The 14,667-nt window shown below is 37.2% G+C and overlaps 1 protein-coding gene across 1 annotated transcript in view; it reads left to right on the top strand.

Annotated features, from left to right (window-relative positions):
• Positions 1-14,667, top strand: part of RGSL1 (regulator of G protein signaling like 1) — a 163,130-nt gene that overhangs the window by 115,792 nt on the left and 32,671 nt on the right. The window contains exons 14-17 of the mRNA XM_034666840.1: positions 8,975-9,168; positions 10,472-10,589; positions 11,016-11,124; positions 13,299-13,428. Coding sequence (XP_034522731.1) covers positions 8,975-9,168; positions 10,472-10,589; positions 11,016-11,124; positions 13,299-13,428 — 551 coding nt within the window. The remainder of the gene's footprint in view (positions 1-8,974; positions 9,169-10,471; positions 10,590-11,015; positions 11,125-13,298; positions 13,429-14,667) is intronic.

The raw sequence follows: 14,667 nt of genomic DNA, 5'->3' as shown, positions 1-14,667 counted from the left end.
GATTCAATTTCTTTGCTGGTTAGGATCTGTTCAAATTTTCTATTTCTTCCTGTTTCAGTTTTGGTCGTTTGTAGGTTTCTAGGAATTTGTCCATTTCTTCCCAGTTGCCCCGTTTGTTAGTATGTAATTTTTCATAGTATTCTCTTATAATTGTTTATATTTCTGTGGTATTGGTTGTTATTTCTCCTCTTTCATTCATGATTTTATCTATTTGAGTCTTTTCTGTTTTATTTTTGATAGGTCTGGCTAGGAGTTTATCAATTTTACTAATTCTTTTGAAGAACCAGGTCTTAGTTTTGTTAATCCATTCTACTGAGTTTTTATTTGTTTGTTTGTTTCTATATTGTTTATTTCTATTCTAGTCTTTATTTCCCTGTTCTGCTGGTTTTAGGCTTTATTTGCTATTCCTTTTCTAGCTCCTTTAGGTGTAAAGTTAGGATATGCATTTGAGACTTTTCTTGCTTCTTGACATAGGCCTGTATTGCAATATACTTCCCTCCTAGGACTGCCTTTGCTGCATCTCAAAGGTTTTGTACTGTCATGTTTTCATTTTCATTTGCTTCCATGTATTTTTTTTTTTATTTCTTGTTTAATTTCCTGGTTAACTCAGTCATTCTTTAGTAGGATGTTCTTTAACGTCCATGTATTTGAGGTATTTCCAAATTTTTTCTTGTGGTTGACTTCAAGTTTCACAGCATTGTGGTCTGAAAATATGCATGGTATGATCTTAATCTTTTTGTTCTTGTTGAGGGCTGGTTTGTGACCCAGTATGTGATCTATTCTGAAGAGTGTTCCATGTGCACTCAAAAAGAATGTGTATCCTGCTGCTTCAGGATGAAATGTTCTGAATACATTTATTAAGTCCATCTGGTCCAGTGTGTCATTCAAAGCCATTGTTTCCTTGTTGATTTTCTGCATAGATGATCTGTCTATTGTTGTAAGTGGGGTCCTGACGTCCCCTACTATTATTTTATTATTATCAGTGGATTTCTTTATGCTTATTATTAATTGATTTATGTATTTGTGTGCTCTCAATTTGGGATCTTCTTGATGGATCTTCTTGATGGATAGATCCCTTAATTATGAAATAATGCCCTTCTTCATCTCTTGTTACAGTCTTTGTTTTAAAATCTAGTTTGTCTGATATAAGTATGGCTACTCCAGCTTTCTTTTGCTATACAGTAGTGTCATAGTTGGTTCTCTATCTCCTCACTTTGGATCTGTAGGTGTCTTTAGGTCTAAAATTTGTCTCTTGTAGGCATCATATAGATGGATCTTGTTTTTTTATCCATTCTGATATCCTCTGTCTTTTTATTGGTACATTTAGTACATTTACATTCAAAGTGATTATTGAGAGATGACTTTATTGCCATTGTGTTGGTGTTTCTAGTAATAGTCTCTGGTCCTTACTAGATTTTGTTGCTTTTGGTCTTTTTTTCCTCCCCTAAAGAGTCCCCCTTAAAGTTCCTTGCAGAGCTGGTTTAGTGGTCATGAACTCCTTTAGCTTTTGTCTGGGAAACTCTTATCTCTCCTTCTATTCTGAATGACAGCCTTGCTGGATAAGAAATTCTTGGCTGCATATTTTTCCCATTCAACGTGTTAAATATTTCCTGCCACTCTCTTCTGGCTGCTACGTTTCTGTGGACAGATATGCTGCAAACCTCATCTGTCTTCCCTGACAGCTTAAGGACTTTTTTTCCCTTCCTGCTTTCAGGGTTCTTTCCTTGTCTGTGTATTTTGTGAATTTGACTATGATATGCCTTGGCAATGGTCGTCTTCTGTTGAATTTAATGGGCATTCTCTGTGCTTCCTGGATTTTGATGTCTGTCTCCTTCCCCAGATTAAGGAAGTTTTTAGCTATAATTTGTTTGAATGAAACTTCTGCCCCTTTTTCTCTCTCTTCATCTTCTGGGACCCCTATGATATGAATGTTATTATGTTTTAACAAGTTGCTGAGTTCCCCTAAGTCTACCTTCAGGGTCCATTACCTTTCTTTCCCTCTTCTTTTCAGCTTCATTATTTTCCATAATTTTATCTTCTATATCACTGAATTGCTTCTCTGTTTCATCCATCCTTGCTTTTATGGCCTCCATTTGGGATTACATCTTGGTTATAGGATTTTTAATTTCAGCCTGACTAGATTTTAGTTCTTTTATCTCTTTTATCTTTTATCTCTAAGGGATTCTCTAGTGTCTTCTATGTTTTTTTTCAAGCCCAGCTAGTATCCTTATAATTGTTGTTTTAAATTCTAGTTCAGACATCTTACTTACATGTGTATTGATTAAATCCCTGGCTGTGAGTTCTACTTCCTGATCTTTCTTTTGGGGTGAATTTCTCCATCTTGTCATTTTGTTCAGGAAAGAAAAGAAGAAATAAAAAACAAATGAACAAACAAAAAAAGGGAAAAAAGGGCCCCTGGGTGGCTCAGTCATTAACCGTCTACCTTTGGCTCAGGGCATGATCCCAGCATTCTGAGATCGAGCCCCACATCGGGCTCCTCTGCTGGGAGTCTGCTTCCTCTCCCACTCCCCCTGCCTGTGTTCCCTCTCTTGCTGGCTGTCTCTCTCTCTGCTAAATAAATAAATAAAATCTTAAAAAAAAAAAGAAAAAAAGAAGATAGGAAGGACACTAAGACTCCTAGAAAGTCTTCTCTAATGTCCCCAGNTTGGTGTGTTTTGAGCCACCTGTTAAAAGAATGTAGATCCCAAAATATTTTTAAAAAACAAAATTAATTAATTTAAAAAATAAAGGAAAAAACTCTGAAAATAAACCAAAAAGGAGGAAGAAATATATATGTAATATATATAAATAAAATTTTAAAAAATTAATAATAAAAAATTAACAAAGGGAATTGAAAAAAATAAAAATAAATGAAAAACCACTCTATGAACAGTAGACTTGGTGCAAGCCAGTTGTTTGTGCTGGTCTCCTGGGGGAAGGGCCTGCTGTGCTGATTTTTAGGCTTGCTTGTTTCAGTGGAAATGGGCCTCCAGGGTACAGGGGGGCGGGGCTTGGTGTAAGCATCTCTAGCCTCCACTAGGTGGTACTGTTTTGCTCCCTGAAAGCTTTCGGCACTGATGGGTGGGATGAATATGGCAGCACCCTGCTCTCTAGCCCTGGAGTTGAAAGTTCATGCCCCCAAATCTTCAGTAAACCCTCACAGAAGAGCAATCAGTCACCTCATTTATATCCCCAGTTTCCATCTGAACCCTCAGTTCACCCTGCCTGCATCCAAGCTTTTTTTTTTTTTTTTTTATCTCAGGCGCATGGCTGAGTTTCAAAACTCCAAATTTTAGGGATTTCCACCACACAGACCCATGCTGCTCCTCTGGGGGAGGGTCTTGCTGCACTTTACCCTTTGCCAGCTAGCCCCATGAAAGCAGTGACATGACTGTGCATAGCAGGACTGTGCAGTGGTTTGAAGTTTATGGCAAAACAGAGCAAAAAGCCGGCACCAAAACCCACTGCTCTCAGCAGGCTTCCCCCCTACTGTGCCTGGGAACAGCGCAGCAGTTTAGTGCCACCCGTTCTTCTTGCAACTCAGGGGATCCTCAGGCTATACCATGACTCCTCAGATTCTGCCCCACTTTGCCACCTGAGCACCTTTAAGCCAGGCACATCCTTCATGGTAGCAGACTTCTAAAAGTTCAGATTTTGTACTCTGCTCCTTAAAATACTTTGCAGTAGCCTTCATAAGCAAGCTCCCTCCCTGCCTATGTATCTCGCACAAGTCAACTCTCTGCACCTCCTACCTTCCAAATAAGGTTGCTTTTCTACTCGTAGACTTGCAGTTTTCGTTCTCTCAGACCTCCAATTGATTTCTTGGGTGTTCACAATGGTAGCTATCTAGCTGTGTTCGAGGGACAGGAAAAGCTTGGGTTCTCCCTACTACTCGGCCATCTTAACTCCTCTCCACACATACTTTGTATTTTAAACCCATTATTTCTTTATAAAATTGATACCATGCAATATATATTATACAAGAACATTTTTTAACCTAAAAAACTATCATGGACATCACTTCTTATCAGTATGTATGGTTCTACCCCCTTTCATGGTATAGATGTAGCATGTTTGGGTTTTTTGTGTTTTTTTTTTTTTTTTTGAAGATTTTATTTATTTGTCAGAGAGAGGGAAAGAGAGAGCACAAGCAGGGGAATAGCAGGCAGAGAGAGAAGCAGGCTCCCTGCTGAGCAAGGAGCCTGATGTGGGACTCAATCCTAGGACCCTGGGATCATGATCTGAGCTGAAAGCAAACAACCAACTGAGCCACCCAGGCATCCTTAGCAAGTTTTTTAATGGACATTTTTATGGACTTAAAAAGAAAAAGATTTATTTATTTGAGAGAGAGAGAGAAAGTGAGCATGCAGGGAGAGGGGCAGAGGGAGAGGAGAATCTCCAGCATACTCCCCACTGAGCAAGGACCCTGGTGCAGGGCTGGATCCCATGACCCTGAGATCATTACCTGAGCCAAAATCAAGAGTCAGACACTTAACTGACTGAGTCACCCAGGTGCCCTTTTATGGACTTTTTAATGGATGTTACATTATTTTTCATTTTTCACGACCATAAATAGTACCACAGCAGACATCTTTATATATATCCCTGCTATTTGTTTTTCTGGATTGTGTACTACTGTAGGTGCATCGGTTCCTTACTTCATGTCTCTCCCCCTTATAATTAGTCCTAGAGTCAATCTCATTAAGGTTTCATGCTAGGAAAAAACTCTGTGGCCCTTTCTTTCAGAGGTGTCCACTTACCTTTCTTTCTACTTACCCTAGTATAAGTGCCACCTCTGCACTAAAAGTTCTTCAAATATATGTATGCTATGACACCCTCTTGTCTGAATACTAAATTCCTAAAATATAACACAAACACTTACCATGTACTACTTTTTACTGCTCTTTATTTTTAAAGTATGTTTTCCATCTTCTCAACTTGACTATGATTTTCTTGTAGGCCGTGCCATCCATTCAGTAATTCATTTTATATTCAGTAATTACCTATTAATTACTAGGTACATGAACATCCTTAAAGAAGATAAAGATATAATAACACATACAAATTTGGTAGTCAAAGTCACTGGGAGAATATTTTGCACAGAGAAAGCTTTCTGAAGTATGTTTTCAGTTACTGATAAATTCATTGAGAATGGTAAGTCCTCTGTCTCTTCTAAATAACCTAGATAGACCTCCCTTCAAGGAGCTGAAAATATTTTCTGAGCATCAATCATTTATTCCTTTTGCTGTTCCAATTTGTACCACTCTCCATTATGTCTACAGAAATACCTATTTTCCAATTTAGTTGAGTATAAGTATCAGAGAAGTCATATACTTCAGTTTCATATCTTCAGCTAAGACCAAAAGAGAATGGCCCAGAGATAACACATTTGCAATTCTCTTAAACTTTGTCCCTAGCCCTCATTCAATATAATAAACAGTTATTGATCATATACTGTGTCCCAGACACTAATGTTACAAAAAATGAAATATAGTCCTTGCCTTTAATCTAATACAGAACTAAATAAAATACAAGGCTGACCATATAATGTTATAATAAAATATTGGCTAATTACTATAAGAGTATAGGAAAGAGAAGGAAATTTCGAGCGAGGATTAGGAAAAGTTAGAGTATCAGAAGAGGCCCCAAACTACATGTATAAATTCATGTGCATGTGCAGAGAAATGAGAGTATTTTGGGGGTAGGGCTAAACTTTCCAAGCTAAAGAAATGACACCAACATATAAACTCACAAATATAAAAGTACTTAAAAACTTAAAAATAGCCCAGTGGTGTTAAAGCATAGAACACAAGAGGTGAAGGGACATAAAGCATAAGATTAGAATGCCAGATTGAGACCAAATAATAGAAAGAAGGTCTTGAATGAATTATTAAGGAATTTGTATTGCTTAACTGGAAATGGGAATTCCTTGGTATTTGTTGCAACAAGAGTACCAGAAATACCTGTTATATGGATTTAAAAAACATTGCCCTGGCAGAAATAGTAATGATATATAAGGAGTCTGAGAATAAGAGACTGAAGACAGAAATAATAGTTAGAAGGTCATTGCAGTTGTTCAGACAAGTGATATTAAATGTTTGAATTAGACACTGGGAGTAGAAATGGAAGGGAAGATACAAATTTTAAAACAACTGAAAAGAAAGAATCAGACTTCTGGAATGGTGTTGTAAGAACATCACAAATTGACTCTCCATAAAAGCAGTGATAAAACTGGACAAAAAAATTCAGAACTCTGTAAATTATTTTATCTAAAATGTCACCTTTAAAGAACAACAACAAAGAATTATGAGACATACCCCCCACCTCCCAAGAAAACACACAGGAAAGTATGATTCATACATGGAAGGAAAAAAGCAATCAATAGAAACTGTCTCTGAGGTAATTTAGATATTGGACTTATCAAAGTCTTCTAGGCAATATGTTTCATGAAATAAAGGAAACCATGTTTAAAGAATTAAAGGAAAGTCTGATGACAATGACTCATCAAATAGAAAATATTAATAAGATAGAAATTGTAAAATAGAACCAAATAAAAATGTGGAGTTGAAAAGTACAATAACTGAAATGAAAAACTCACTAGAGAGAATCAATAGCAGATTTGGCAGAAGAAGCAGTGAACTTGCAAATAGCTCAATAGACATTATCCAGTTTGAAGAAAAAAAGAATAAAGAAACATAAACAGAACCTCCAGTAAGCACAACAACATGCAAATAATGGAAATATCAGAAAGAGAGGAAAGAGAGATAAAGGGGCAGAAATTTTTTTGAATATATAATAGTTGAATATTTCCAAATTTTATGAAAGCCCTAATTAAGACATGCAAAAAGCTTCATGACTCCAAGTAGGAAAAGCTCGAAGGATCCACATCTAGACACAACATGGTCAAAATGCTGAAAGACAAAGAAAAATCGTAAATGCTACAAGAGAAAAATGACTTATATTCAAGGAAACTACAAAAAGATTAAAGTTTACTTCACAATGGAGACCAAAGTTGGGATGATATATTCAAACTAAACTCAATGAAAGTAGAAGGAAGTAAATAATAAATATCAGAATGTAAGGCAACAAAATGTAGACAAAAAAAAAAAAAGAAAGAAAGAAAGAAAGAAAAGAAAAAGAAATAGAAAAAATCGAGACACAAGTAGGGTTTTTTTAAAGATTAAAAAAAAAAAAAAGATAAACCATTAGCTATACTGGCCAAGGAGGGAAATGAGATGACACAGATCACCAAAATCTGGACTGAAGGAGAACTTAATCACTGACTCAAAAGAAATTAATAAGATTTTAAAGAAATTCATGGAACAAATTAGACAACTTAGATGAAATTAATAAATTTCTAGACATACCCAAATTTCTGAAACTAACTCAAGAAGCAGAAAATGTGAATAAATCTATAACAAGAGAAGAAATTAAATTAATAACTTAAAATATTCTCACAGAGATAAGTCTAGATACAGTTGGAGAAATCTATGCAATAGTTAAAGGACAAATAATACCAATAATAGTCCATGAACTCTTTGAGAAAATAGAGGAAAAGGAACACTTGCTAAACCATTCTATGAGGCCAAGAAAGTATTATCTTGATCCCAAAGTCAAACAAAGATATCATAAGAAATGAAAGTTACAGACCAATTTCCTTCTCAAATCTAGATATAAAAATCCTCAACAAAATATTAGCAAACCAAATCCAGTAAGATATAAAAAATATTATACAGCATGATCGAGTGGAATTTATCCCAGGAATGCACAGTTGCTCTAACATCCTAAGGTCAACTAATACAATAATTTTAAAACAACTTATTTTTTAAATAAATTTTAAATAAGTTTAAAATGACTTTATTAACGATATTAATAAAATAAGCGGGAAAATTCCACATGATTATCCCAATTGGTGAATGAAAAGCATTTTACAAAATCCATCACCAGGGGCGCCTGGGTGGCACAGTGGTTAAGCGTCTGCCTTCGGCTCAGGGCGTGATCCCGGCGTTCTGGGATCGAGCCCCACATCAGGCTCCTCTGCTGTGAGCCTGCTTCTCCCTCTCCCACTCCCCCTGCTTGTGTTCCCTCTCTCGCTGGCTGTCTCTATCTCTGTCAGATAAATAAAAAAATCTTTAAAAAGAAAAAAACAAACAAAATCCATCACCAGTTCGTGATAAAAAATCTCAATAAAATTAAAATAGAAGTGTACTGTCTTATTCAAATAAAGGTCATCTCTTAAAAAAACTTAGAGCTAACATCATATTTAATGAAATAGGTATATAAAAGAGGAAGAATAAGTTGGACAGCCTGTGGATGTATGTATAGAGGTTTAAATAATAACTATTTCAAAGATGAGGTTGAATGGACAGTTGCAATTTTGAAGTGGAGGTCATGAGAACTAGAGATATGGTATCAATGAAAATCAAAATGAAATGAATCCATTTCCTCATATCAATGAAAACTGAAACCCCAGAGGATGCAGACATTACCCAGAGGGGGAAAATCATAAAGCAAAAGTAAAGAGGATTGAGGATAAAACACTAAGAGCACCTATATTTAAGGAAATGTGAAAGAGTAAGTCAGCAAAAGAAATTTAGAAATATTGATCAATAACAACTGATCACTCATGCTCTGCCTCACTGAAATGAGTACGAATTAGAGGTTGCTTTGAATTAACAATGTAAGAAAAGGGTTTCATTTGGGAGGGAAAAAAAAAAAAACCAAAACCATTATCTCCTTTAAAATACCTCTCCTCCTCTTCTATTGGGGTAGTCAAATGATTAGACCAAGCTTATGGTAGATATATAAAAGTTTAAATTTATCTCCAAGGAAATAAGCATAGTAACCAATTCAGTCACTCCACTTTTCATACATGGCTAAAGTCTGGGAAATGCCCTTCCCCATTCCTTAATTGCAGCAAAATCTAGGGTCACCATCCTTTTCTCTTCACCAATGATGCTTTCTTGTTTTCCAGAAATTTAACAGAAGTCCTTCTAAATACACACCACTTGGAGTTCTTCAGAGAGTTCCTCAAAGAACGGAAGGCTGAAAGCCCCTTGCAATTCCTGGTAGCCATACATAAGATCAGTGTTGAGACAAATGAAAAAATATACAAGTCTGTCTTTGAAAATATAATCAAGACTTTCTTCCATGGCAAAGCCTCTGCTGGTATACATCCTCTTCTCCTGATATTGTTCCCTTCTCCCTTTAGTATCTTAGGAGAAGAGTTTGGCAGAGAACCTGTCTCATATGAGCCCCTTGAAAGAACAGAACAGAGCAGTGGCCACATGGGCAGTACTGAGACAAAGATTAAGAGGGACAGTAAAAGCAGAGAGCAACAATAATCTAAAGTAAATACTACTACGAGAAGCCAAGTGCAAGACACTTGTACTTAAGTGTGAAATATATCTCTCATTTAACTCTACTCAATGCTGAAAATAGGATTTTATTTAATCTCTATAAGATAGGAATGAATAACTCCATTTTACTAATGAGGACGATGAAACACAGAAAACTTGAATTCAGACTCAAGTTATTTGACCCTTAAATCAACTAGACAGTAATTTAGATACAAAAGCAAGAGTTAGCTATATGTAAAGTTGGAGTGCGCACCTACTATGGGTTGTAGAGAGAGTTGTCCTGGGAAGAACTGTCTCCCTGAAAATCTTTGTTTCATGACATTTGTTTACTTGCCTGTGGAGGGAGGGAAAGCTGACCCACATAAATTGATCTTGGCCAGAAACAGAAGTTGCAAGTAAAGTGTTGACCTGTAATTCTAGAGGAAAGAAAAGGAGGTGAGCATATCCCATCCTCGAAGGAAAGAAATCCATAGCAAAGCAATGACGTTAGTCTTTTACTTTGACACAAATGAACAGATGGATGTGTGTGTGTGTAGTGTGTGTGTGTATTTGCTTGTGATAACCAAAATGAGGTTATAAATTTTAAGAAAGTAAAGAGGTAAAACTGCCAAATGGTTACTTGCAGGAACTATTTACTTGTTGATTCTCGGGAAGAAGACAAAGAAGAGTTTGCAGATCTTGTCCTTGATAAGTTTTCAAGTCTAATTAATGAACACAGTCTCTGAACACCTGGAGAATCATATTGCCCTCATGATACTCATTTGTAATCTTGGATTCCCTCCCCATCTGCCCCAGCAATTTAACTTTAATCCTTTACTGTTCTGCCCTCTTCCTAAACCAAACACTTTAAACTAGGTGCAGAAATGAGTCTTTTAAATATTTTAAATATTTCCTTCCCCTTAAGCACTCATTTTTGAAATTTGAATGGAAGTAAACCAGGACTGTATTTGCCTTGCAATTATGCTTTTTCAAACAAATTGTGGAGAGCTCAGAGTCTAACCAGATTAAGAATAAGGGACAGTGAGACTCTAAGATGAAAAACACACCAGCTACCTCAGAAAAGGTAGACAAGGAGATGATGACTTTTTTCTCTCTCTCTTGCATTTTTTTAGAAGAACTACTGCAGTGTGATGCCCCTATTATCAAAGAAATCTCTCAAATGCGTCATGTCAGCACAACAACACTGTTAACGCTACAGGGCTTTGTCATGAAATCTCTGGAAGAAAGGTGGTGAGTATTGCTCAGTGAAGGCAATAATTCTTTCTGGAGATGCTCATTGGCTTCTGAAAGCCATAGTACTCAAGGAATCTCACATTTATAGTTCACTGCCAGAGCTTCCTTACAAGAGAAAAATCAAATTTATCTTGAATCCTCTACCTACCTACCTGTGCACATGGTGTGCATTCACGTGTATGTGCGTGCATGCACACACACACTTCAGTTCATTTACCTGAACAAGGAACAATACAGTATTGATCAGGAAAGATAGGCTGACATTAGCAAAGGACTGAAATGGTAAGAAGAGTATTTGTGAGTGTCTCACCATCCCAGTTCCCCCTTTGACTTCCTCCAAAAGCTGAGATAGGTTTGCCTTTACTGTTACCTTTTATGTACCAGGTGTTTGCCTTCTTGATATTCTTGGTCTTCTTCTGGCAGGTTTAAAGATTACCAAGAGCTGTTCCCACCTTATCCTCAGGAAGGGCATATCGAAGTACAAACTTCTAAGAAGCCCTCAAAAACCGCAGCTCACCTACAGGAATCCCAGGTCAGTGAGGAAGACAGTGAAGACAAGGCACCGGGGACAAGGAAAGCACTGCTTAGGCATTGTCAACCATGCAAAAGAGTTTTCCTGTTAGCTTATTTATTCACCCAAACAACTATTTTTGGGGTATGTTTCTTAATTCACATTTTACAAAGGAGGACCCCTGAGGCTCAGAGAAATTGTTACAGTGGGAATTTAAGGAAAAATCCTTGCCTTCACTCTGTGACTAGAGCCGATCGAGTGATAGACAGGGGTCAGGTACATGGAATTCAAAATGTCAGGTTTTTTTAGTACTAAAAGCTAGTTTGAAGGACAGGGATTGGCCGTAAAGCCAAATGGGCTTAATTATCCTCTCTGCACCCAAATTAAACTTAGTCACATGTGCAGCCACGGCATTACGGAACAACTTAGGCCTCCTGGGTGAACCCCTTATTGAATGACAAAGGGCAGGCCTAAACACAAGTATCCTGCAAACAAGCAACCCCCAGAGAGAGACTGCAGAGAGCTGAGAGCAGAACATGTCCGTTTTTGTCTTCCAAACTCATCAATTACATAGCTCATTCTTTTTCCATGCCAGTAGTAAAAAAAAAAAAAAAGGAAGAAAGAGGAGACAGAATGTTTTTCCATTTTACACAAAAGCATTTTAATTGACAGCATACAATTTTCCAAAATATAGTTTTTTAAGAAAATGGCAATAATTAAATATTGTCTTTACAAAGAAGTTTCATCAGTAAATTCCAGTGTACTTCAGACGCCTGTCCACTAAGACACATGCTCCCCCAGACAGGAACGTGACTCAGTAAAGTGTCTTCATATGATTTGAGAAAAAAACACATGCTCCTTTTAAATAATCACTTGCTCAATGTGTTGTAGAGTTGGTTAGTATCAGAAAAATTTGAGCCCAGCTCTGACTCCAAAAATCATGCTAAGAGATTTCTGAAAACAGAAATGGACTATGCCCATATGAAAATGTCTACTCCCTCCTTTGTCTTCTTTTTTTCCCTCCATGCATGAGTCAACTCTGTGCTGGGTTACCATGAATGGCTGTGAAGGACATTAAAAAGACTATTGCACCCAGAACCAGTCTTTGTTTTAATTTCAGGCTTAGTGCCTACTTTGTACCAAGCACTGCATTGCAGTTTACATATATAATCACTAACCCTCACCACAACCCTGAAGGCTTTTGTTTCTCTCTTACACATGGAGACACTGAGACACAGATTAAGTAAATTGACCCAAATTACACAATTAGAGAAAAGCTAGACTCCAGACTCCCAAGTTTCTGATCCCAAATCCAGTGATTTTTGTATTTCACTACTGGCTCTCTAAAGCCATGCTTGCATTAAAGATCCCTCTTTGTGGAATGAGACAACTGAACTAGTTGATCAATAAGATTCTTTCTAACTCCAAATATCAATTTGTCAAGATGTAAATGAATTACAGAATAGTCACTGGGTATTAAGAAACAGATAAGGAGGGGCGCCTGGGTGGCATGGCGGTTAAAGCGCCTGCCTTCGGCTCAGGGCGTGATCCCGGCGTTGCGGGATCGAGCCCCACATCGGGCTCCTCCGCTGTGGGCCTGCTTCTTCCTCTCCCACTCCCCCTGCTTGTGTTCCTTCTCTCGCTGGCTGTCTCTATCTCTGTTGAATAAAGGAATAAAAAATCTTTAAAAAAAAAAAAAAAGAAACAGATAAGGAAGTTAAAAAATGTGTGTGGGGGGTGTATGTGCATGTAATATAATTTTCTCTTTTTAATGATTAGAAATTATTTTACTCATTTCTTTATTTCTTCAACATTTCAAATTAGCCTGAGCCATTATTCCCTTCTTGTGAGTTATGCTTATCTCTGACTCCTGTTTCTTCCTATTTTTAGCACTCACACTCTCTCTTCTAATCACGGCATCTCAAATCTTACTGCTGAAAGACTGTAGTAGGAGCATTGCCAATGGCCCCATGCCTGGGTAAAGCCAGAATCTTCCACCCACTAGCCACTTAATTTGGAGAAGGTTTACAATTCTCTGTTTTTCCTCGCCTTTAAATTGGAGCTAAATATTATTCCTTATAAAAGAGGTGCTGTGAGGATTAAATATAATGAATTTCAATTTCTGGTACATAGAAGACTTCCAGTGAACAGCAGCTATTCTAATGAATATGGCATACCCCTCTCTCTTTCCCCAGAGGAGAGGCTGGATGAAAATGATTAGCTTTATTAAGAGCTTTTGCAAGTACCGCAGATTTGTGTCTGATCCCAGTAAGTGCCAGGAATTTGAAGAATATCTTCACCTAGAAGTACAAAAGAACAAGGAAAGTAAGTCACTGTTCTATTTACTGTCTTTCCTGTTGATATTTCAGACACAGAGGTTAGCCCAGATAAGAAGCTGCAGAGCTGTTGCTTTGGGTCATGCCTGTGTTAGCCTTGCAAAAACTAGCAAAAACTCTAGTCCAAGCTCAGGCCTGCTTAGAGAGGATGTGAGTCCAGTGGCTTCTGCTCACAGAGCCAGCAAGGATGGAAAATGAGTAGTCTAAAGTGCAACAAGATCTTACATTTCACAAAACTGTTGTCCGTAGTATAGATGTATTTAACTACTAGGATTATGAGTTCATTCATTCATTCAACACACTTTTTGAGAATCCACTATGTGGCGGGAACTTTGCCAGGTGCTGGGATATAGTAGTAAACACACAGTATAGGATATGTCTTCACAGCACTTACGTTTTGAGGGCAAGACAGAAAGTAAGAGCCACAGATGTTGGAGTCAAATATCCTGGGTTTGAATATGCCATTTTCTAACTGAAGGACCTCATGAAAGTGATTTTGTGCCACAGTTTCTTCATCTATAGAGTGGTCACAATAATGGTGCTTATCCCATAGATTGTTGTGAGGATTAAATGAGTTAATACATACAAAGTATCTTTACCCATTACTATGAAAGGGTTAGCCAATGTTATTGCTAATATTATGTGGTGAGTAATCCCAATGATAATTGTAGGGGGACTCTAGTTAGTCAAGGAGGAGGATCAGGGAGGGAAGACTTCTAGAAAATGACATAATTTGTCTTCAGGAATGAGCAAGTTAGACAAGCAAACTAGGTGGGGTGAAATTTCTAGGTCTGCATAGAATCCTAAAATAAGAAAGAGCATGGCACATTGCAAGAACTGCAATCAGGCCTTTTGGACCAGAGATTAATGATTATGATTAAAAGATTAATGAGATAGCAAAAGTGATAGTACTGGAGATAGTACTGTACGAATTGATAATGACAAATCTCATCTCTCTCTTTTTTTTAGTTTTTTTTAATTTAAATTTAATTAACTAACACAGTGTATTATTAGTTTCAGAGGAAGAGTTTAGTGATTCATCCGTTGCATATAACACCCAGCGCTCATAACATCAAGTGCCATCCTTAATGCCTATCACCGCATCTCTCTTGATGACTTTTGAGTTGTTTCAATTGTCAGTATAACAAATAATGCTGCAAAACATACATATTTGCAATCGTGTATTTCTGCGAGATTAATTCCTTTAAATGGGAGAAATGGGTAAATG

Source organism: Ailuropoda melanoleuca, chromosome 8 (genome assembly GCF_002007445.2).
Source record: "Ailuropoda melanoleuca isolate Jingjing chromosome 8, ASM200744v2, whole genome shotgun sequence".
Classification (NCBI taxonomy): domain Eukaryota; kingdom Metazoa; phylum Chordata; class Mammalia; order Carnivora; family Ursidae; genus Ailuropoda; species Ailuropoda melanoleuca.
This window is presented reverse-complemented; position numbering and strand designations above follow the sequence as displayed.